The following is a 25,420-nucleotide window of genomic DNA, read 5'->3' as shown; positions in this document are numbered from 1 at the left end:
TGAGCCAGACCTCTCCTCTCACTCCCTCTTTCATATTGCCGTAGAACATGAGATGAATTCCTTCCTCCGCCCCCTTCCAGCCTCCCACCCGGGGGCCTGGATTGCTGCTTTCTGCGCCATGTAACAGGAGTGCTAGGGGGCGGGGCACCAGCTCTGAATGGGTGGAGGCTTGGGGAAAGGAAGAGCCCTGTAGACATTGGAAGGGAATTGAAATGATTGATGGTGGTTTGGACTGTTTGGGAAGGGGGGAGTGAAAGGGGGAGGGATGAAGTGAGGGGGAGAGGGAGAAGGGGGGGAGGGAGGAGACGGCGAGAAGGAGGGGGTGGAGAAAGGGGGAGGAGGAAGGGGTAGGGAAGGAGGAGGAGGGAAAGAGGGAGAAAATCTCCAATCTTTCAGTACCAGCTGAGGTGGACTGGAGCCTCCTCGGCTTGCTGCTCCTGGTGGAGGAGCAAGTCTTGGCTTTTTCTGCTGAGTGACTTATTTTTTCTTTTCCTTTTTTTTCTCCTTTTTTTTTTTTTTTACAAAAGCTCTTCTTCCAGGGAGAGGATAGTGGTAAAAGACCGAGCTGGATGGATGGGTATGGGGAGAGGGGCAGCACCTACAGCCCTGGGATTCTTGCAGACCCTCGCTGTCTTTCTCTGCATCTTCCCTGCAGGTAAGAAAGAATGCTTTTGCAGGATGGTAGATGGAGACTGTCCCGAGCCTAGCAGTTTCCCGGGCCCTCCTGCAGCAGTTTGCCACATGTTTGAAAACTAGCTAGTTGGTGGAGCTTAATCTTTCTAAACACTCTCAATAGTCTGTTTTTCTTCTCCCCTTAGTCTTTGTTTCTCTCCAATTCTCTCCTGCATATCTTTCCCCATACTTCTTATACATTAGTTATTCAGAGAAGGAAATAGATGATCCTCTTATGGATAGGGAGAGAGCTAGCTCTGGGAAGGAGCATAGCCCTGCTATTGTAAGATGGGGAAAAACAACTCTCCCTGACTGAGATCAGTGCGTAATGCACTGAGAAGAGTAAGAACCTTTGGATGATGTTTTGAGAAATTGGGTTTTAATAGTGACAGAAACAAGAAAATATACAATCTAATATTTTCTGTCTCAGTTTTGGAAGCAAGGTTGTGGTTTGAAAGTTCCCCCAATTTGGGGGGGAGTAGAAGGGAGCTTTGTAATCATTCTAGAAAATAAAGTGGCATATGCTGATTAACTCTGTTTTCCTGATTCATCTTTGCCATGAGACGTTGGTCTGAATGGTATGGAGGAGATTTTATGTGTGCACTACCTCTGTGGGGTACTCACCCTTCAACTCAAATTAGAAAACTCTGGAGATGCCTCTGCTCTAGCTTTGGGAGCCCTCTCAGAAATAAACAGCGTAGGTCTACAGTAGACACCTTAGATTTCTTTCTTCCATGTGTTCTTCCCTGTGTCCCAATATCGCCGTTCAAACCACACACCTCAGTGCCCCTGCATTCTCCCCTCACACACACTTGCCCATTCAGAGAGGTTACCGACTCAGCTAAAAACAGGCTAATCTTTTTGTTTGATAACATTTAGAGTTGCCCCTGTTTGTTTTTATTGTGTCAGAAAGGGAGAGAATTTCAGAATTAAAGCTGAAAAAGCCCATCTGTTTCCAATGAATCCCCCATAGTTTTTCACAATGTTTTTGGCAGATCCCTGCCTTCAAATTCCTCCGAGCCCTGAGCTCTTGTTTTTGTTGGGGGAAGGGAGACCAACTCCACAGAGGGGGATTTGTTCCTTCCCAAACTCTCCGGTTTCTTTACCGCTTTTTTTTTTCCTTTGAGAAAAAAAAAAGCACGAAACTTAAATCCCAGAGTCTGTTTTCTTTTTAATGTTTCATAAAACTTTATTTCATTTTTGCCACATGTTGTTCAGAGCTTGAGCGCTCTAGCTAAACTTTTTTAATGCTCATTTCTCTCTTGCTAAAAATACAAACAGAAAGCATTGGCATCCAAATATAGGGGCTGTTCAGATTCATTGTGATGTTTTAGTTCTTGTTTCTTTACCTACCTACTCCCCCCTGGAAAAAAAAAAAGTTTTCTTAAGAGCTTTTGAGGTCAGATGCATTTCTAAGCAGCATAACTGCTTTCTACTGCCTCTGCTTCAAGATCAGAGTTAAATACTGTACAAGAAAGAACTTGATATTAGGCTCTTGGGTTTTTTTTTGTTTTGTTTTGTTTTTCTCCTCATCAGCCAAATATGTTTCAAGGAACTGGCAAAACTGGGAAATCCAGACTCTTTGTAGCTAGCTGGCCACAGTATTGCACACTCCATGTGCTTCATCTCAAGTGGGGGTTGGGGAGATGGGAGTGTAATCAGTACACCCCACTCCACCCCACCCCTATTCTCTTCCTTCTCCTTCGACTCATACAACAGATGTACTCCCCTTAGAGGTGGCACAAGACTGAGATGGAGTTTCAACCTATTTCCTAAAGCCAGACTCATTTAAGAAAGCTTGGCTGTAAAGATGGGCTAGATGCCCTGTATGGACCCAATTTTGAAAGTCAGTGCCCCAAAGTAACTTCTGCCCCTGCTCCGCCAATTCCTATGTATTCCTTGTTGAATAAAATCAGTGCCCTGTTCTCTAAGGATCTGGACGGCCCTCTTTTTCTGAGGGCACGATTCCCCCCACCCATACCCCAGGGTCTACAAAAAGAAAGTGATTTAATTCCCTGCCAAAAGATGAGAAAGACGGTTAGCTCGTATTTTTTTAAGTGCTCCTTTCTCAGAAGTAGAAGTTTGTAGTTCACATGCATCTAGGCAGTTTAGTCTCGATAAAGATCCAGCCCATTGGAAGTTTATCAGATAGGTTGATAAATGGCTTTTGTCTCTTAGCTGCAGTGGGGGATGTGATCTCAGCTCTAAGCTGAAATTGAGAAGGGGGGCTTAGAGGCTGTTAAAACAACACCTTCCAAACTCTTAAAGTGACAGCACTTATTAAAGTCCTGGTCAAGGAGATAGGGAAAGGTGGCAAAAAGTTTTGTGGTTGTGACAATACTCAAGGAATGGCGTAAGGGAGAGTGGGAGTTTTTTATGTTGGTAGAAGGTGGTTGAGAATTTTCTAATTTTTAATTTGGTTTTATCATTGTTCTGAAACATACCATTTCTCTTATATTCCAAAATTAATAACTAAAACCTGGCAAATATTACAGATAGCTTTTCTGTTCCTTTCCTGTAATTTTTGTTTTATTTTTCCCCCTATTTGAGGCCTTTAACAACTGTATAAAGCCAAAGGTGCCCACATTACTGATGACTGAGCTGTGGAAATCTAAGAACCAAAAAACCTGGGGGTTCTGAATTTATCATTATCAGGAGACCTTGGTCAAAAGGCTGGTTTATTTAATGAGAGGAATTGGGTGGCTAATTTCCGGCACAAAAAAGACAAAGTTTCTTATTCTTGGCATTGTTCTACGTCATTGGCTTAGGAGAGGGCAGGGTTTGGAATTGTGTCAGGAAGGCTACAGGTCAGGAGTTTGAAGCCTGAGGGGAGAAGAGCTGGGGTTTGGAAGATTGGGTTTCATGAAAGCCCTGTGAACAAAGTACAAACTTTCCCGCCCCCCAGTCCTCCACATAGTTTTGCATCTTCCACCTTCCTGTTACAAGTGACCCTAAAGTAGAAAGGACATTGGCCCTAAGGTAGAAATTCAGACAAAGGTAGCCAAAAGAATAAGTTTGAAAGGTGTAATAAATGTATATGGATACAAGAATTAGACTCATAGGTGTACAAATTACACTAGACACAGTTGGGTAGATGAAAATGTCTTTGCTTCCACCCATACTTACCCAGTCTTATCCAGCACCAGTGTTCTCTTCTTTCATTAAGAACTAATTATACTAAATAACAAGTTCTCATATTTTAAATTTGAGAGGCTGAATGTTATAGTGTCTAGGGGGACAGCCTTAAAGCCAGGAGGACCTGGGTCTTCCAACTCTAGAGTCTTCCAACTTTGCTACATACTGTCTTCAAAATCCAGGCACATCACTTAACCTCTAAAGGCTCTAGAACAACAAGCAACAAATTGCACAGAAAGGGCTGACCTGTACTGACTAAAGGAAAATAGAATATGGGAGTTCCCTATGCCAATTAAATCACAGGTCCTGTCACTGTCCCTAAGTTTTAAAAACTAACATGACCTTTACATTAAATAATAAAAGTTTAGAACAGGAATCTAGTGAGTATTGGTACAATCCATATTCTTGGATCCATGTTTAATTCTTTACACTGTAAAATGGTCTTCAGTTTCCCTCTGCCCTCTCAGCTCCAAGTATTTTTAGAAATGTTAGTTCTCTGTGGGGAAGCTGAGGCACACTGAAGCATGGCTTCTCTATAGTAGCACCACTGGACTTGTTCTGATTAGTCTCAGTAGGCAGAACTAGGACTGGTGGTAGGATAAAAGTTAAAGACCCAGTCTCATTATGGAGAATGGCATCCTTAACAATTAGAGCTGTCCAAGGTGGTGCAGTGAGTAGAGCACTGGCCCTGGAGTCTGGAGGACCTGAGTTCAAATGTGACCTCAGACACTTGATACATATACTAGCTGTGTGACCTTGGGTAAGTCACTTAACCCCAACTGCCCTGCAAAAAAACAAACAAACAAAAAAAAAAACAATTAGAACTGTCTAGATATGGAATGAGCTGCTTTGGGAGGTAAGTCTTTTCAAGTCACTGGAGCTCTTCAAGCAGAGGCTGAGGAAACTCTTACTTATCACAGGGGTGTTGGAGAGGGGAATCACACCAGGCAAGAGCTGGATTCTGACTCTGAGATGCTTGGATAGTCCTACTACTTAAGATGACTGTGTACTCCAAAAAACCCACTTACCAAATCACTGCTACCCCAGAAGGAGTTTGTTTATATAGCAAAGGGTAGTATTAAATTATGTTCAATTGCAAAACCAGATGTTCAAAACACAGCAGAAGAACCTTTTTCCTATGCAATACAAACTCCCTGAAGCACATCCATAGTACTACTTTGTACACTACTGCCAGCTACATGCAGCTTGCAGGGGGTATAATAACAAATTTCTGCAGACAGTCAGGACCTAATAGTGAGGTCAGACAGAGAGGTTTGACTGTGAGGATATTGCAGTCTCTCTAACTGGAAGGGTTGTGGGATTGAGTTGCAGTATGGTACGTGTAGGCACAAAGGTAGAAACCTAAGTAAATGGTGTGTCTGGGAAAGTGTGACGGACATTGAAGCAGAGAACAGTCATCAGTGAACGATTGTGAGTACCTCAGATGTGGTAAGCATTCTAACAGATGGTATACACTCACCAGGTCCAAAAGGAAACTGATTATCATCATCCATCTTGCAAAACTCTCAAGGTTCTGAATCCCAGCTACCTTGTTTCTGCCTTTGTCAATGTTCCCTCTGCCTGAAATGCAGTTCTCTCTCTTTATCCAAGTTGTATGTTTCACTTAAAGCTCAGCTAAAGTCTCCACTCCTGCCTATAAACTGTTGTGCTTATAATTAGTTTAACACTAAATTATTCTCTAATTGCCTAACATAGTTTTGAACTCACCGTCTAACTTGGAGATGAAATGTTGAAGACAGAAAGCGTTTTACACTTTAAAGTAGCAGGCATGAAATAGACAAATTCAGAGAAAAGATGAACTAACAGTTAATTGATTTTGAGTTATAAGATATCTAAGACTTGAGAATTGGTAAGAAATTATAATAGGTGGGGGGTTGGGGAAATGAATTGAATGGGAGAGGAGGGATTTAGAAAATTTTCCTGGGATTTAGCTTCCTAGTACCTTCCTACCCCAAAGCCACAGTTTGGCCTTATAACACAAAAAAGAAGATTCCACCCACAGATAAGATAGTACCCGAATTCGCAAGAATGTGTTGTGCAAATTTGTCTCAATTAGATTTACGTCCTTTGGGTTTTGCTTATTTATTCATTCTGTGTACCATTTAGTCCAGTATTAAAATGACCAAAATGCTTATTAAAATAATATTTCTCTCATCGTGGCCCTGATAAAAACAAAGGCACTGTTGGCCTTTCTGCTGAGGATTACCCACAATGTTTGCCACACAGTAGGCCTTACTAAATTGTTTGATTGACATTGTGCACAATGAATTCTGAGTATTGCGGCAGCAGTGGAGGTTCTGCTACTCTTCTATCATATATGGTTGGGAACGAGAAGCAAATGTAGGTACAAGGGTGCCAGATCAAATGGCTTTTAAGATGACACAACTAAGCAAGTGAGCCCCAAATTCTCACATACATGTTTAGGGTTGAAGGTAGGTAACATAGGGGAGTGCCTCAGATGCAAGATGAGAGGGTCACTCTTTACAGTAGTCCCCCTGTGAAAGTATTATTAATATTACCTGCCTGTGAGCTTTTTGAACGGTCCACAAACTTGAAAAATAACCTTTCCCCCCTCAGATGTTCTTGTGATAGAACAGAGGGGCAGCTCAACCACCTACCATCTTCACAGCTGCCCTGTAGCAAGAGAGTTCACCTCCACCCCTCAGACAAGCTCTAGCTCCAGCTTAGGGTTCTCCGTGTTGAGAAGAAAATTTTTTGGACAGTCCTAGGCTCTGCTCTTAGTTGAGTTTCTTTGCCCCCCACTCCGACTCATGGCTGTTTGGCAGATTTGGAAAGCTGTGTTCTCTTTTATTCCATTTAGGATATCATTTCTTCAATGATTTGTCATTTGTGGTAGCCAGAGCCCAACAATGTCTGGGAATCCAGGCTGAGAGGTGGTTGGTCTCCAGAGTATTGGATGGGTTTGATGGATGGGGTTGTTTGGTCGTGCCTTGTCATGTTAAATGCCATTCAGCCTATTCTGCATGCTCTTATTAGGGAGCCACACAGCAGAAATTTAACCCTCCCTTACCCCTATCTATTCCCATCCCCCAACCCCTTGAATAAGATTCACTAAGAAAAAAGATCGTCTTTCTTCCCCCCGCCCCCAACCCAGCCTTAGGCCAGTTGTTAAGAACTTTGAAAATCCCAAATGGAATCACTGGGGTGTCAGAAATCATTAGTAGTGTTGATTCTCAGCCAGTAGGTGGAGAATGTAGAGTTGATCAAGATTGGGTCTGTGATAAGCAACTGAGGCAGTGTCTGCTACACCTGGTCAGCACTTACAGAGAAAGCATTCAGTCTTCTAGTTGCATTTCTTTTTAGACCTGATGTCTAACACTTAGATGTTGGGTCATAGGAACTCTCTGTCAAGATGGTTGACAGCAAAAGTTTCTTGAAAGTTTTAGTGTAGTGTGCACAGACCTGAGGAATAAGAACAGCAAAGGGTCTTTAGGGCCAATCAGTGTCAATAATCTCTGACTTAGAGAAGATGTAAAAAACCGATCATCACTGCTTCTGCCATGGAAGTGATATAAAGTGTGCATTCCATTAACTTCTTTTCAGTACAACTATCAGATCATTGAGGTTAGGAATTAAGAACAGGGAATAGGAGAAAAAAGAGTTTGTTTCCCTGGTTATCTACCCTACTTCCAGCCTGCCTGAACATCAAATAGATGAGAGGAAAAGACCTGGAGTCAGGAGCCCTTGATTTGAATTCTACTTTAGACAGTTACTGGCTATATGAACACAAAGAAGTGACTAAACTGCACAGCATCTCAGTTTCCTCCTCCAAAAAAAAATAAGGATAATAATCCTTATATTACCTTAGAGGGTCATGATGAGGAAAGCACTTTGCCTGAGTTTTTGTTAGGATGATTTGGCTCCTAAGGCCCCAGGGCCATTGCTGTATTGGGAAAGACGCATTCCTCTGTGTTCCATTTAGGATATTATTTCTTGCGATGGTTTGCCATTTGTAGTAGCCTGCACAAAATAACTTGAAGATATTAAACTATGAGACCCATAGAAAGCATTCATCTTAGTCCCTTTTTATTTCCAGTCTAAATCTGTGAATTTAGAAGAAGAGTTTTCAGCCACTCTGTAATCCAATATTACTAGAGGTGACTTCTTAATATAGGGAAAGGAAATCCAGATAAACATTACTATGATCGTGTAATTTCCCACATGAAAAAAAAAATCTTCAATAGCTCCCCAGTACTTACCAAATAAAACCCAAATTCCTTAGCCAGCATTCAGTTCTTTTACAGTCTGGCCTTCATCTACCCTTCCAACCTTATTTCCCACTGTTTATTAACATGAATCCTTTGTTCTAGTCAGTGCCCAAGAATACTTTGTGCTTTCTCACCTTTGAGCTTTGATTCATTTTGTTTCCATCCCATCTTTTGAAAATTTCCCCATCGCCATCTCCTTTCTCTGAGATGCTTTTGCTGAATAACCCAGCTAGCTATGCTTCTTCCTTCTCTACATGCTGTGAACACGTAAGTTTATTACTAGTGACATGTCACTTAAGCTTTTTAAAATATTTTTTAAAAATATTTTATTAGGTAGCCTTATTTTGTAAACTCACCAAGGACAGAGACCGTATTTTGTGTGACTTCGCATTCTGAACACTGCCTTATCATAGTAGGCATTCAGTAAATATTTGTTGATTGATTGGAGAAGGAATATGCTGTAGAATGGTTTAGGCAAAAGGAATTTGCATTCTGAGGTTTGTATTCAAAATAAATTCTGCCACTTTAAGAGAAGCAAGTTTCTTTCTCTCTCCTCATTACCTCCTCCTAACATGCAACTGAAACCAGATCTAATCCCTTTGCACATGGGTAATTTATTGGTCTGTTGGGCTTTTCTTGATGGCAAATTGCATTGTCTTTATTCCTGAGTTGTGGCTCTGGAGTAGTTTTTGGAATTCCTAAGACTCCTTTCTCAGAGTTGATCTTTCACACCCCCTCTGTGCACAGTGAAATAAGTTTTATTGGGCTTCTTTGTTATGCAAACAAGGCAATAATAATCAGGCTATTATTGCAAAAGATTGTGCTTGATTAACAGTTCAAAGGCGGTCTCTGAAAGCAGCTCTTGCTACAGTGATGAACAAATATCTTCATCGTGACTGGGTCAGTATAGCCAGCTTTCTGAGCACCCCTTCTTCCACCAATTTCTGTTTCTGAAAGGCATTTGGTAACTATTTAAAGAATTAATCACTCACTTATATTGTTATTTCCCTCCATCCCTGCCATCGTCCAGATAATTAGAAAGACCGGGTAGGTCTTATTTGCACCTAAATGAGAGAAGTGAAACATTAATTCACAAGAAGGCTACATAGTCTATTGCATTTGTTATACATATATTCAGGCTAAACTTTCACACATACGAGCTTTTACAGTTTGAAATACACTAAGACTTTTAGGACTTGGGGGTAAAAAAAAAAAGCAATGGGGTTCCTCCAAGACTAAGGGAATATCATTGTTAGGCAGGGGTTGATAAATGTAAGCCTGCTGTTTGCCTTCTTGTCGGTGAAGAGTACTTACCCAATTGGCCTGAATGTAGGCAGCCAGATAAAAGCTATATCCCTAAAATGAGATCTTTTTAAAAGATATCTCTCTCTCTCTCTCTCTGTCTCTCTCCTCCCCCCCTCCCTCCCTTCCTCCCTCCCTTTCTCCCTTTCTCCCTCTCTCCCCCCTCTCTCTCTCCCTCTCTCTCCCCTTCTCTCTCTATCTCCCCCGCCCCTTCTCTTTTTCTCTCTCCCTCTCTCTCTTTCCTTTTCCCCTCTCCCCCTCTCTCTCTCTCACATACACACACACACACACACACACACACACACACAAATAGATGAAAAAAATTTCATGTAAATATGTTGTCAATTTTTTAAAATTTCTTGATTCAAATAAAGATACTTAATTCATTTTAAAAATAATTTTCTCTAATGCTCACTTTTATTGTCATTCTTTTACTAAGAACATGATTATAAGTAAAACAGGTTATATACTTGGTAGGTTGTGTTCTGGGGTAGGCAGGGGGTGAAGAAGAGAAAGTAGGAAGAAGGGCCTGCATTTCGTATGATATGTTATTGCCAATATGTAGCCTATAATAATAAGTAAGAAATCAGGAAAATGGAATATGTCTTCTTTTTTCTTCAAGTAGTTTAAATCAAACAGGGGATGTAATAAGTAGTGTAGAAGACTAATAACTAATAAAGAACAGTCCTTTTACGGTCCCCTGAAACATCTCTGGTTTATAAGTACAAATGAGGGGGGCAGCTAGGTGGTGCAGTGAGTAGAGCACCGGCCCTGGAGTCAGGAGGACCTGAGTTCAAATCCAGCCTCAGACGCTTGACACATGTACTAGCTGTGTGACTTTGGGCAAGCCACTTAACCCCAATTGCCCTGCTAAAAAAATAAGTACAAATGAGAAAAAAATTATGCAAAGGTAGAAGAGAGCTAGGAGAGAACTTTATCGAAGGAGCTAAAGAAGGAGAAGGGAATTGGCAATATGGTGGAATGAACTGGGAGTCAGAAAATGTGGGTTCTGTTTTAACTCTGACACTAACTGTACAGCCCTGGTCAAAATCACTTCACTATTTTGGGCCTAGATTTACTCATCTCCATAAATTGGGAAGTTGGAATAGATGATCTCCAAGTCCCTTCTCGGTCTGAAGTTCTTTGCTTTTTTGTGTAACATGGTAGACAAAGAATCAAAGAATTTTATTGCTGGGGCTGGAAAGCACCTTCTATATCATCTATCATGAATATGGTCAATTGATATTCCACAGTGAACTTGACCATGTTTCTCTATATTTTAAAGCAATGATTAGGATTTTGAGAAGGTACTCGAAATCATAGTCTCTCAAGCTCATAGGTTTTTATATAAAAGATACAAAATGATCTGTTAATTTTCCACCTTTTCTTCACTTTCCCCTGTTAGACCTTTGCATCTCACAGAATTCAAGAAAGCTTCAGGTTAGATTACATAGTATTAAGAGTTTTTTCCTTTAGAGTTTCAAATATTTTATACATTTTTTTAGTCTCCCCTAACCTTTTTTGTGTCATGGCTGCCTTTGTCAGTCTGGGACTGGGAATCACATTCATAAAATGAAATATGTGCAGGATTATATAAAGAAGATTAATTAGATTAAAATGCAGTTATTAAAATGTTTTTTTAAAAAAATAAGTTCATGGACACCAGGTGAAGAACCTTCACTCTAAAAGTTTCTTTGTCAAGTGGCTGAAGCCAAAAGCTATTTTCCTTAGATGGTCAACCAGTCTTACATAGAGCTACCAAACTTTGAAGAGCCTGAGGCCAGTGATGTAGGGACACTCAAGGCAAAGAGAGGGGCTGAAAAACAGAATGCAGCTGCCTGTTACGGATGAGAGAAAGGCTCCTCAGCAATTATACCCTGTTTTAAAAACTTAATTCTCAGTCATTGCCCTGGCTAACCTCAGGAGCAACCTCCCATTAGCCTAGCATTGATAAGAGCTGTGTATGTATCCATAGGAGGAAGGAAAAGCTATGGCCCAAGGGAGAAAGGAATGTGCAAAGAAGCAAGAGCCCTAAATTCTGCCCCTATAACTAGTAGCCCTGTATAAATCAGTATACCTTGCTGAGCCTCAGTTTCCCCATCTGTAAAAATGAGAGTCACCCATGCTTCCACTTCAAAGCAATTTGAGGAAACAAAAGGCTTTCCAAAGTCTTCTGGGTACAAAAGCACAAAGTATTTATTAGTATGTAGCACATCAGAAATTGTAAGCACTTTGAATTGAGAATGCCTCTGGGTAACTCCTACTCAAAGATGGTGTTCTCAAGAAGGGTTTGGGATATGACTGTAATTCACAGGTCATAAGAAAAGTCATAAAATGTGGGCCTAAATGTTTGAGGTAACTGTGCAAAATGGTTTAGAATAATAGGAACTTTGGACCCAGAACACAGGAAAAGAATCTATGGAAGGAAATTGGGGACTGGGGAAGTTAGCTAGTTCTTAGCGTATCTTCTGCAAATAAGAAAAAGGTATGGAAGTTCTTTGTTCTCTGTGGATGAGAATCTGTATCTTTTTTCTGATAAATTGGTAGAGTTCCTGATCTGCCCATTCCCTCAAGAATTCCATCATGGAACACAGAGTCCTTTGTGGGCAAAGAAGATGCTATTGACCCCTAACCTATAGAAATGGACTTGGTTATTTTTTCCAGTGGTTGATAGAATGTGATATACATTCTTTTCTCGCCTACCTGTGACTCACTACATACCTTTCCAAAGCCTTAACTAGAGTTTTGGCATATTTTGTCACTTTTGGACATATCACTATGTGAAGCTCAGGGTCTTGGACTGGGATAGGACCCCCCCCCAAACTTGGCAACATGACCACTGGCATTAGCAGCTTATCTTTCATGCCTACATCCATCTAATGCTATGCTAGGCACTATACTTAACAAATCAAAAATACAGATAGTTCTTAGCATCTACAACTTTATTATTGGTACCAGGTGGTACAACATAAGCATATATTTGAAGAACTTATGAAACGCTTTGAGATGCCTTGAGAATAGAAAAATATTCTTCCCTCTGTATCTTTTGTGGCTTTGTTTTGAAAAGTATATGAGTTGATTGATAGATCTTGGCTTCCAAAGGGTGAAGGACCCTGAGACGTAAAGTGATCATTTATATGGGCCTCAGAAAGTAACAATAGAAAGGCTGCTAATCTCCTTACTTAACTAATTAAAGGATTGTTTCACTGTTCTGATTTGCCAGCCTACAATTCACTATCTCCTTGATGATCCTTCTTCCTGTTCCCTAAATGTAGATATTCCCCATTGTTCTCTCCTCAGCTCTGCTCTGCCTTCCCTAGAATCCTTCCCTTGAAGATCTCATCCACTCCATTCATTCATTTAGCAAATATTTCAACAACAAATACTGGTTAAGTGCCTGTTATGTGAAGAATACTGTGCTGAACTCTGGGGGTGGTAAAAAGTTTATACAAGATAGTTTCTGCCTTTATGAAGCTTGTCATCTAGTAAACATTTATTGAATATCTGTTATGTGCAAGACATACTCATGGCTCCAACTATCACCTTTATGTGAATAACTCCCAAATCTATATAGCTAGCTCCAACCGCTCAGGCAAATGCCAAGCCTTCATTTCCAGCTACCTCCTTTCCACCTGGATTTCTACTGGCAATTCAAATCCATCATCTCTAAAACTGAACTTATCATTTGCCCCCCATGCCCCATCCCAAGTCAACTCTTTCTGATATCTGCATGTCAGTTAAACATACCATTATTGCTTTTGTTAGCCATCATTTATAAAACCCTTTAAGGTTTACAAAGAGCTTCAAAAATACTCTCATTTTGTCTTCACAACAACCCTGGGAGATAGGTGCTGTCATCCCCATTCTACAGATGAAGTAACTGAGGCCATCAGAGGTTAAGTGACCTTGCCTAGGAGACCACAGCTATTAAGTGTCTGAACTCAGTTCTTCCTGACTTCAAGGCCAGGACACTACCCTGCTGCCTTTTATCTATCTATACAAGAAATCTTGGTGTGATTTTTGGCTCCTCCATCTCTTTCAACCATCTCATCCAGTCTCCAAGTCCCATGGACTTTAATAAACAATGCCTTTCTATTGCCTTATGCAAAGCCTGTACTCCATCTGATCTGGCCTACCTAAAGTTCCCCCAGATAGACTGTATTTGAATGCTTTCAGTCCTTTCCTTAAGTCATCTACCCTCTGCTTTGACTGAGATCCCTTATTTCTGTTTTTTCCCCTACAAAAGTTCATTAAAGACAAAGACTTTTTATTGTATATCTGTGTTATCTTTCATAATGCAAGTGTCATGTCCTGATCAATATATGTTGCAGTTTGTTAATTTAAAAAACAAACAAAGGTTATCAGGGACTTCTAAGACTACATAAACCAATGCATACATGACCTTCTCTATCCAGACCCTTCAGCTTTCAGAGCTTGTTGAGGGTTATGTGTATAGTTCTCTTCTCTGTATTGAAATTGAAAATAATCTTTTTCTCTCTTGACAAGTGGAAGTATCACTCCATGGTACCTACATTACCAAGAGGCTATTAATTTTTATGATTAACAGGGTGAAAAGGCAGTCCTGCGGAAATCTGCCTTTGGCAGATTTTTAACTGTGCTCCTTCAGAGGTAATTCCTTGGAGAATTGGTTATTTCCGAACATCTTGAAATGTGGGAATGGAGCAATCTTAGCTCCAACCAGGTAGAAGGAATGATATGAGAGAAAGCCAAGCCAATATTTGGCAATACAGATGGATTGGATGGGCCCTCAGGGCCAGGAAAAGTAGTAGAAACCCCTGGGAAAGTTGCATAATGGAGAATGGTGGGTGAGGTGAAGGCTCTTGAAGCAGAGGAATAAGGGCCTCATTGCCTCCCTACAGATCCCATCACCCCTGAGCAACAGGAGCAGAGGAAATAATTTCAGGTCTAGGTCATTGCTAGTTATAAAACAGATCTATTGAGAGAAGCTGGGAAATAGATTATATACAATTGAATAAACATGCTTCTTTGGCCTCATTTCAAATAAGTTCTACTTTGACGTGATAAGCTTCTGCAGTAGAAAAGGTGGGAGGAGAACTGAGGAAGATCATCATGGGAGAGGAGTGAGAGTTGGCACAACACCTCTCTCTGATGAAGGTGAAGTTGTGAGGCGAAGATTGCCAACAGGCTGCCAAGGCAGGTCATCATGGAAACCATATAGCCCAAACAATTATCATATTGAACTGGTCACGTGGAGACACATGACCAGGAAGGGGCTTGACCAGTGATGCTGAAAGAACTATATTGCATGATCTTGCAAACCTGAAACAGGTCTACTCTGTTCGCTAAGTACTGAGGCCAGTAAAGGAGAAAGAACAAGTTGTTATCATGGGTGTAGCCCCAAAGAAGAGGATGCAGAAATGGGACAAAGGGTATAAGTGAATCTCCATTTCCCATATGTTGAACACCACTGCCTTCCTTTACTTCATCCTCTCTGAGGCCCTAGTGGACCATGACTGAGGACCTGCCTCTGATACATACCAGCTATGTGACTATATGCAAGTCCATTAACTCTAAATGTCACAGGCAACTCTCAAAGACTACTAAGTTACAGAAGAGCTGCAGATCATTAGGGGAGGAAAACTGGGACTCGCCCACACCGATGAAATGAATCCAGACAAAAATAAAATTTTGAAGCCACTTCCCTACAGGTGAAAAATGGGGGCATCATGGTTCAGTGGAAAGAATACTGAGTTTATAGTCAGAGTACCTGAGTTCAAATCCTGACCCTTGCTCTTAATACCTGTCACTTGCGGCCAGTCAACTCCTTTGGGTCTCAGTTTCTTCATCTGTAAATTGAGAGGTTATATTATTTTAGGGTCCCTTCCATCTCTTGGATCTATGACTCTTTGACTATGTAGGCCACTGGGAAAAGTAGGTCATTTCTGTATATAGTTTATTTCTTGTTTGTTTTGAACTTGGAGATGAGATAGTACTGTGTGCTTAAGAGACAGGGAAATGCTGTCAAAGTTTAATGAAGAAGGCATACTTGACAACTTTTTCTAGGTCCCAAATAAGATAGCTGAATTCCCAATTTTTTAGTCATTTACATAAGAGCCTTACCTCTACCAATTTCCCTTTTGCCATAGAGAGAAAAGGAAGATAGGTTTTATGACACATGTCCCTCAGCGGTGCCTCCTCCTGCTGCATGGCAAACCTAGCCTATAGAATTTCAGTGTCAGCTGTAGGAATTCACTAAACCAGTCACAGGTCTATTTCTCACTTTGTCAGCAACAGGGAAGTTAAGCGAGAGGAGGGTTTGGAGGGAAAGATAATGAGTTCAGTTATAGACATGCCAAGATATGTATACAGGACATCCAATTGGTATATCCAGTAGAGGTCTGCAGAGAGGTTAGGGTTGGAGAAGCAGATTTGAGATGATCATTGACTCCATGGAAGCTCATTGAGATCACCAATCATAATGGTATAAAGGGAGAAGAGAAGAATATTCAGGGGAGTGCCCTGTAGAACTCCCACCATTAGCAGGCTGGATAAAGAACTCTAATGTGCCATCCTGAGGGGATATAGTGTTAAGAGCACTAGACTGTACACCACCTCAAGGGAATTACATTTGGGTTTTAGCAGAACTCACCCTAAGCTCTTCTCCCATTCTTCCTTTGTTTATGATGCCTTCCTGAAATGCCTCAGTGGCATTTCACTTACATATTTCAGACTGATTTATAGTTCTGTCAATGGATCACAGCTGTATTTGGGTCTACCAAGTAGCATGTGTCAGGTTTAAGTTAGTCTGTAAGCCAAATGACATAGCATATCCCATATTTTAAGCTAGAGAGTGTCCTGAGGAGGATGACTAGAGTGGTATAGGGGCCTCAAGGTTATCCCATGTGAGGATCAATTGAAGAAACTAGGGATATCTATAAGCCTAGAGAAGGTTTAAATAGGCACATGACAGCTGTTTTAAGAATCAGAAGGATTTCACATTGAAGACAGATATTATGCTTAGACCTAGGAGCAATGAATAGATGTTGCAAAGAGTCATACTTAAATTTGATATAAGGAAAAATCTCCCAACATTCAGTGCTAATCAGATATAGAATGTATTACCTTAGGACATAATGGATTTCTCCTTACTGGAGGTCTTCAAGTAACATGACTACTTGCCAGAGGAGTCTGTAAGCATTTGTTAAGTGCCTACCACAGTGCCAGTTACTTGGAATAGAAAGGCAAAAACCAAACAGTCCTTGGCCTCAAGGAGTTTATGTTCTATGGAGGGTGATATAGATATGTAAGTGTATACTAGACACAAAGCAGATAAAAAGTAACCTTGGCAGGAAGGCACTAGCGGCTGAGGGAACCAGGAAAGGCCTTCTACAGAAAGTGAGTCTTGAAAGAAGCCAGGGACTCCAAGAGGAAGAAGTGAGGAGGAAAAGCTTTTAGGAACAAAGATGTGATGAGAAGAGGTGTGTGAGCATTGGCACCTAGGCCGATATGGCTGAAACATAGCATGCATAGAGGGAATAATGTGTTAAGAGATTAGAAAGGCTGTCAGGGGCCAGGTGATATATATTCTTGTTTAGATAGGGGTTAGAGCAGACAGTCTCTGAAATTTTTTTGCCTTGAGATTTGGTGACTATGTTTCACCAAGACTGGGGGGATTACACTTGGGGAAACAAAATAACCAAAGTATCCCTTATAGCTTAACACTATCTTAGGTTAGTGAACAGTGGTGGTATTAGCAATATTGGGATGAAATGAATGGGCTCATCTTCCCAGACATAACACATCCTGCCCTAGGAGCAATATCCTGTGTGTATGTTTGTGAGAGTGTGTGCAAGTGTAAGTAATTAGAGGAGATCCTGAGCACCTTCATGAAAGGCTGAGTCGCTTATCAGCAGAGCTGATCTGTTTCCGATGCTGGTACCCAAGGTTACTGGCCAATTAGCATATGGGCCTATGACCTTTTCACACAATTTTCTGTGATATCATATCTCTCCTTAATCCTAAGAAAGCAATGGGCCCCTAGGAATCACCAGGCAGCACACACTGCTCCCAGAATTAATTATGCTGTTGGAACAGGCATTGTGTTGAGGTGGCTAGCACAGGAGATCGGGTGATCGATAGCTATTAGGGTGGATTTCTTTGTACATTTTCCCTCCCCACCCCCACCCGCCAACCTTGGCTACCTGCATTTTTGGATCTTTAAAATACTACTGTATCTTGGCTACACTATATCATACAACCTGTTCTCTAGGTTAATGGTGTCATTTAGAAAAGATAAATAGTGCAAGATAATGAGTTCCTTTAGAGCTGGGACTGAGTCTTATTCATGGGCACATTCTCCCACACCCCCTCCCTCCACACACACACACACACACACACACACACAGAAATAGAAAGAGCTTTGCCTTTTATAGGTATTAAATAAATGGTTATAAACAGGAATTTCTGTGCACCAGGAGTGTAACATCCAAGAGCATAGTAGTCATATCTGAACACCAGGGATGAGTCTGAGAGATCCAAGTGTTTTGCTCACAACCCTGGGAATTGTGATCAAAATGAATATAAGAGGGCTGGAGACCGTCTATCTCCATCTTCCTGTGTGGGCGTTTGCCACACTGCCACTAAAAGGCTGCAGAAATTGCCCTCAGAAATATATCTTTGTGGGTCAATATTAGTGAGCTTTTATTAGTGGCATTTACAACAAATATAGCAATATATGTCTGCATTCCTTTATTGGTTATTCCTTGCAGCCATACAATTGCCAGGCAAGCTGATTGACTCCAGTGCCTCCTAGTAGAGTTTTACAGGTGAGGAGATTGCTCACTGGAGAGGCCAAGAGACTTAGCAATCTGGACACTTCGCATACTTCCAGTATGTTCTATGTGACACTTAGCAATTAAAAAGTGGCCATTTGTGGTCAGTGAAGACGAATAAGAAAGAGTGCAGCTGTGGGGTGAATGAGAATGGAGAGAGGAAAAATATATTTCCTGGCATTGGGACAAAATCCAGTTAGAAGGTTCTACCGGTATGAGGGAATGCTGGGTCTGTTCAGCAATATTATTGCTGTGCTCCTAACCTAGAAAGGAAAAAATGCAACATGGCTTGTACATATCCCCATAGTGATGTATTTGTACTCTCTAAACAGCCACTTCTCAGTGCAAGATCCTCACGTGTAACTCAGAGTTCTTGACGGCCACATCAGGCACTCACTACCCGGGATCTGAAGACGCCCCTGAATTCTGCACCGCTCTTCGTGCTTACTCTCACTGTACCCGGCGCACAGCCCGTACGTGCAGAGGGGACCTGGCCTACCATTCAGCTGTCCATGGCATAGAAGACCTAATGAGCCAGCACAATTGCTCCAAGAATGGTCCCACCTCACAGCCCCGTCTCCGAACCCTCCCACCAGGAGACAGCCAGGAACGGTCAGACAGTCCAGAAATCTGTCACTATGAAAAAAGCTTTCATAAACATTCAGCTGCCCCCAACTATACCCATTGTGGGTTGTTTGGGGACCCTCACCTCAGAACTTTCACGGACCGATTTCAGACCTGCCAAGTACGAGGGGCTTGGCCTCTCATTGACAATAATTACCTGAATGTGCAGGTAACCAACACTCCAGTGCTACCAGGATCTTCAGCTACAGCGACCAGCAAGGTAAGGTCACTGTGCACCATGGAACTGGACAGCCCCAACTCTTTTATATGGCTTTAGATAACTCTCAGGCTTAAGAAAACTTATTTCATAGTAGTTCTCCCCCACCCCCACCTCCTTCCCCAGTAGCTAAGGAAGAAAATAGGTAATTTGTTGAGAAGAAAAGCACTGAGATTAGCCTACCTGGAACCATCAAACGTTGTCTCCTGCAAGAATAAACTGACACCTTTTGCTGTTACTGTTACCATTCTGAGCTTCAAATATCCACACCAGACTTTAAGTGCTAGACCAAGAATGAGCGACCTGTGGTATTTATACCAGTAAGTGCCACCTGAAGCAATTATTAGTGTGATGTCACTTCCCATTCCCATGTGAACTTCTTAGTCATTCATCAAATTAACAAGTAGTTAATTAGGCATTGATTAAAAGGCAGTGTAGAGCATCCACAGAAATTTAAGTGTTGGAACCTAAGGAACTCACAGTCTAAAAGACTTATGTGTACACACACACACACACACACACACACACCCCTTTAGCCACAAGGACAGGTTAAGAAATGATACATGTATGATCATAAATACCAATTGATTTGTGAAATAAGTCCTCTTTCTCTTTTTTCCCTTAGCCTTTCCTTTTTTCCTTCTTCCCTTTTTATGATTTGCTTTTTACCCCCATTTATTTTTTCTTCTCTTTCTACCTATGACTAACGCCTGCCTGTCAGTGGAGTCTATGAGCATTGCTCAGCCCTGATGGTAGTTTCTGGGGGTGAGACACTTGCTTGACCCCTGCCATAAATTGGTGAATGTTATAAAATCAGAGGAATAGCAAGGATGCTCATTGTTGCTGTTCTTGTATGATTTAATTTTTAAAACATTGGCTATTCTTAAATGGCAAGGAAAAGAAATTTAGAGAAAAACAGAGACAAAGGGGAGGTAGCTATTTCTCAGCTAATACAATGGTTTGTTTATAGAATTACCCAGGGATTATATAAAATATTAAAGAATTCAATACATCTATAACAGGACTGTCCAACCTTAGGTTACCTTAGGGCCTCATTAGAATAAAATAATTATTTGAGAGCCGCACCCAGAATAAAAAAAAAGAGTGCACTAATAGAAAGTGGGGGAATGCATGTCATCAGTATGACAGGCGAAGGCGCAAAGCACGAAAGCAAACACAAAACAACAAAGTGACAATACAACAGTATAAATGTAGGTGCTAGTCTACATCGTACAGGCGGAACGCATCCCACAGATCGATTGAAAATTCTGTGCGATATGTTCCATCTGTAATACTTCTTTAAAACACCAAAGAAAATTATTTATGAGTGATGGAATTAAAAAATCTAACACTCATTCCATGCAAATTATTTTATTTTTTCCACTCATGAAAATTAAAACCCACAGGTGGGCTGCGTAAAATCTCACTGCGGATTGCATGTGGCCCACGGGGACATATTTTGGGCAGCTCTGATCTATAAAATAGAAAGCTAAAACATTAACCCACAAAAATCATGTTTTCTGCCTATTACTTGTAAAACACCAACAGATGTGGAAAGTCATTCAAAAAACTAAAAAATGAATTAATTATCTGGTAAGTAACCTATCAAGAAAAGTTAGAATTTATAAGAAGACATCTGTAAAATGCTCTTTAGAGAAAGATGAGACATAAATAAGTAGAGAGTTATAGATGTGTCTAAGGATAGAAGATGAAAAGAATGATATGAATGGGAAGGGCAGAGGCTGTATCAAGTTTGTGATTTGGATGTATTCACTACTTTGTATATTCCTGTGATATTAGACAATCAGGTGATTTTAAACACAAATGGTATTAGTGTTTTGGGTTTTGGGGGGTCAGGGTTTGGAAGCACTTGGGGTTAAGTAAGTTGCCCAGTAAATGTGTGAGGCCTCATTTGAACACAGGTTCTCCTGACTCCAGGGCCAGTGCCCTGTCCTCGTTGCTCTGGTATTAGTGTTTTTACAGGTGCATAAGAGGATCCTATGGTTAGAGCTGGAAGGGTCTTTGGAGGTGCTCTATTTCAATCTCATTTTACAGATGAGGAAATGGAGGTGCAGGGAGTTTAAATGTTCAGGCTCACACAGGTTAGTAAGTGCAGAGGTGGGATTTGAATACAGGACTTCTAATCTAAAACCAGTACTCTTTACACTGCTGATAAATGATCTGTTCTCCATGGAATAATGTTATGCCAAGCTTCTTTATATGGGTTGCTTTATATGGAAACTTTTAGTGAGTAGTAAAATATTCTTTGACCCCTTTTATAGATGTAGAAAGCCTGGAATCCCAGGAACATAAAGCGCCTTGCTGGAGTTGCTCTTGGTCTCTGGCCTGGCCTGAGGACGGTGTTCAGATCTCCTGCCTTACAGGCCACTACGCCATCCTCTGCCCACCCGAGCTTTGGTGTGTTTGCTGTCTCCTTTGATTTCCCCAGGGGGTTTTCCCATTTGGCAGGAGAGAAGGAATGACCAGCAGTCCAGCTCATCCAAAACCAAAAATGGCAGCAGTTTGTTTTTCTGTGGAGAGAGCATTGAAAGGCATGCCAGGGAGAACCAGGCCTAGTCCACAAGGGAGTTTCTGTTTCTTCCATTCCCTCTCCCACCCACCCTTAAAACTGAAACTTTGTAAGTGACTTTGAGGCTGATGATAAATGCTGGATTCTTCTGCATCCAAGGCAAGTGCCTCCTCTTTCCTTCTCCTCATTGTGCCGACATATCTCAAAACAGAGGTGTCTCCGGGACCCCGCAGCTTATACTAGAAAGCAGGGCTTTGGTCCATCTCACCAGGAATCACTGTATTCAAATGCAAAAACCCTACCTTGCTCTCAGCCCTTATATGTAGGCAATGCACATCTTTCTCTACCTACTTCTGCTCTCCCAGTGTTTATTATTGTCATGCCAGGGGTGCCATGAATCCTTGTTTTATTATTCCTCTGGGTCATTCTTCATTTCCCTTCTGAGCACAAAACTGCACAATTCCCAATGTGTAGTCTTCTCTCATGATCTCTTTCATTCTGCTGATCTCCCCAAGAGCCAAGACAAGTGAACATAGGGAACCAACCTCAGCAACTAGTAAATTAAGTTCCAGACTCCTAGCCATACTACAGGAGGTGACCTATCCCAAATACCGTCTGGCTCTTGATCCAGAACAGTAATGAAATAGGACACGGACAGTCTCTTCCATGGGGTTATTGTGAGGATCGAATGATATATAACACTAACTATAAGCAAATTGTATTCATTGTAATCATCATTGTTTTATAGAGGCATCATGATACATTGGATAGAGAAAGCTCCGGGCTTAGAGTCAGGGAGACCTAGATCCAAACCCCATCTATTTTGTGACCCAGCAAGAACCACTGAAGCACTCATTGTCCTTCAAACAATTCCCTAGGATTTGCCTATCGAGTCAGAGGCTTCCTTCCCCACGCTGACCACATCACAGATCCTCCACTGTATTCACATTCATCACTGTTCATGGTTGAGGCTGCTTTGCCACCTCTCCCGACTGATTTATCACAGATCCTATATTTGTCAGCCATGTCAGTTAGGAGATACATTGTGATCTAATGCGGGGTTCAGGAAGCCTGAGTTCTGTTTTCTTGGTGCCATTTATTACCCTGGGACCTTGAACATGTCTTCTTTTCCCTCCCAGTGCTCTGAGTAGACCTGCAGAGTGATTGTGAGCAGAAAGTTTCCCATTCTTGCCTGAGGTTTACTAGTCCATTTAACATGGAAGCAATGGATACATTCTTTCACCTCTGCCTTCCACGGATGAAGCGAAGTGGGCAGAGAAGATTCCCTCCCAATGCCAAGCAGTGTTAATTAAATGTCTCTTTGGGGTGACGCTGCTGGTTACCTTTACATAGTCTTTTTAATTTCCAAAGTGCCCTCATGTTAGTCACCATACTGTGAGAGTATCATAATCCTGGTATTGTAGATGAGACAACAGAAATGCAGAGGACTTGAAGGATTTGCTCCAAGTCCGTGAAGGTCTCTTAACCCTCTGTCTAGTGCCCTTAGACCAATATGTGGATTGTTCCATCAAATGGAAACTCCTTGAGCTCAAGGATTATTTTTGCTTCTGCTTTATGTCCAGTGCCTAGCACAGTGGCTTCTACTTAGTAGGCAAATTTTAAATCCTAGACCACTGGTTTCCTACCCCACAAAATGCCTGCATCGCTACCTCTGATCTCTCCTGTAAGCAATTTCCAGACTAATCTCCTGAAAATACCATTTTTATCTTCTTCTTATCCTATTAAATACATGCATTGACTACTTCTTGTCCAAACTCCTTGGTTTGGCATTCAAGGTCACAATCCATCCCCATGCAAACCTTGCATTTCCCTGCTCCAAGACCAGAACTGTTTTTCTCCCTTCTCTCCATATTATCCAGTTACATCCATTTTCCAAGACATCAACTGAAATCCTACTTGCTCTATAAATTCTTTCACAATTGCTCCCAGTCATAATATGTAATTGATGTTACATCTGATCTCTCACAGCACCTGTGTATTGTCTGTACCACTCATTTGGAACTTACTTAGTGCTTGGCATTATAATAGTAGCTCATGTTTTCCTAGCCCTTTAAAGTTTACAAAATGCTTTCCTTTTAACAGCCCTATGGCATAGGTAGCAAAACTATTGACATCCCCACTTTATGGGCGAGGAAACTGAGGTTTAAAGGTTTAGTGACTTCATCAGAGTCACATAGCTAATAAGTACTTGAGGCAGGAATCTCCCTAAGATTGCCTGATGCGAGTCCCACCCTCTTAGTACTATGCCATATTATATTCCTTCTTCTATGGGTCTGTATGTGGTGTGTGTGTGTGTGTGTGTGTGTGTGTGTGTGTGTGTGTGTGTATAGATATAGAGATATACCCATACATCTCTATATAGATATTTTCTTTTTTTTTTAGTTAAGATTTTTTATTTTTAGTTTACAACACTCAGTTCCACATGATTTTGAGTTCCAGATTTTCTTCCTACCCCACCCTCCCCAAGACAGCATGGAATCCGATATATCTTTTACATATAACTTCACATTAAACTTATTTACACAGTAGTCAGTTTGTAAAGAAAAATTATGACCAATGGAATGAATCATGAGAAAGAAGAAACAAACCAAAATAACAAAAGAAGAGAAAAAACAAAAGAAGGAAAAAAAGAGAGCAAATAGAGTGCCTCAATCTGCATTCAGACTCCATAGTTCTTTCTCTGGATATACATAGCTCTCTCCATCATAAGTCTTTTGGAGTTGTCTTTAAACCTTATGTGGCTGAAAAGAGCCAAGTCTGTCAAGGTTAGTCATCACAGAATCAATACATCTGTGGTTGTGTATAATATTTTCCTGGTTCTGCTCCACTCACTCAGCATTCTATCATGTAGGTTTTTCCAGGTTATTATGAAGTCCATATCTTCCCCATTTCATATAGCACAGTAGTATTCCAATACATTCATATACCACAACTTGTTCTGCCATTCCCCAGTTGATAGGCATTCCCTTGCTTTCCAATTCTTTGCTACCACAAAAAGAGCCTCTATAAACACTTTTGTACATACGGGTCCCCCTCCTATTTGTGTCATCTCTTTGGGATATAGCCCTAGAAGTGGTCATGCTGGGTCAAAGGGTATGCACATTTTTATAGCCCTTTGGGCATAGTTCCAAGTTGCTCTCGGAATGGCTAGATCAGTTCACAACTTCACCAGCAACGTAACAGTGTTCCAATTTTCTCGCATTGTCTCCAGCATTTATCATTTTCCTGTTTCGTCATATTAGTCAGTCTGACAGGAGAGATGTGGTACCTAAGAGTTGTTTTGATTTGCATTTCTCTAATCAATAGTGATTTAGAGTATTTTTTCATATGCTTATAGATATCTTTAATTTCTTCCTCTGAAAACTGCCTGTTCATATCCTTTCACCATTTCTCAATTGGTATATAGATATTTTAACACATATATATACATCCTATACACTGTACATGTGTCTGTCTGTATCCCCAACTTGTATATAAGATCCTTAAAAGCAGATAGCTAATCTTTGACCTTTTGGTTAAAGTTTGGTTTGATCTCACAGTGTATAGGAGCAATAGTCCTTTTCCCCCTTTTTCATTTAAAAAAAATTCTGTATACTGCTGATGTCCTTCATTAATGATGATAATTTAAAAATGACTGGAATGTGAATTTACCACCCTCCAGTAGTGGGGTGGTAAATTTTATCCTGGTCCCCTCTCTTACATAGGGGTAAGCTGGTAGGTAGAGTAGAGTGAAACCAACATCCATTCATTTCTGTGACTGATATAAATTGGTGCCTGGTCCAGCCAGTTTAGCAAAGGAATAGAGTAAAGTAATTCCTTTGGGAGGAAGACTGTTAGAAACAGCTCTAAATGACAG

The 25,420-nt window shown here is 41.1% G+C and overlaps 1 protein-coding gene across 1 annotated transcript in view; it reads left to right on the top strand.

Annotated features, from left to right (window-relative positions):
• Window positions 1-525: 525 nt before the first annotated feature.
• The window catches only part of RGMA (repulsive guidance molecule BMP co-receptor a), a 32,818-nt gene continuing 7,923 nt past the window's right edge, over window positions 526-25,420 (top strand). The window contains exons 1-2 of the mRNA XM_036737268.1: window positions 526-655; window positions 18,505-19,016. Of these exons, the coding sequence (XP_036593163.1) occupies window positions 574-655; window positions 18,505-19,016 (594 nt within the window). The 5' untranslated portion in view covers window positions 526-573. The remainder of the gene's footprint in view (window positions 656-18,504; window positions 19,017-25,420) is intronic.

The sequence above is a fragment of the Trichosurus vulpecula genome, chromosome 8 (assembly GCF_011100635.1).
Source record: "Trichosurus vulpecula isolate mTriVul1 chromosome 8, mTriVul1.pri, whole genome shotgun sequence".
Lineage (NCBI taxonomy): Eukaryota > Metazoa > Chordata > Mammalia > Diprotodontia > Phalangeridae > Trichosurus > Trichosurus vulpecula.
The sequence above is the reverse complement of the archived record's forward strand: the minus strand, read 5'-3'. Positions and strand labels throughout refer to the sequence as shown.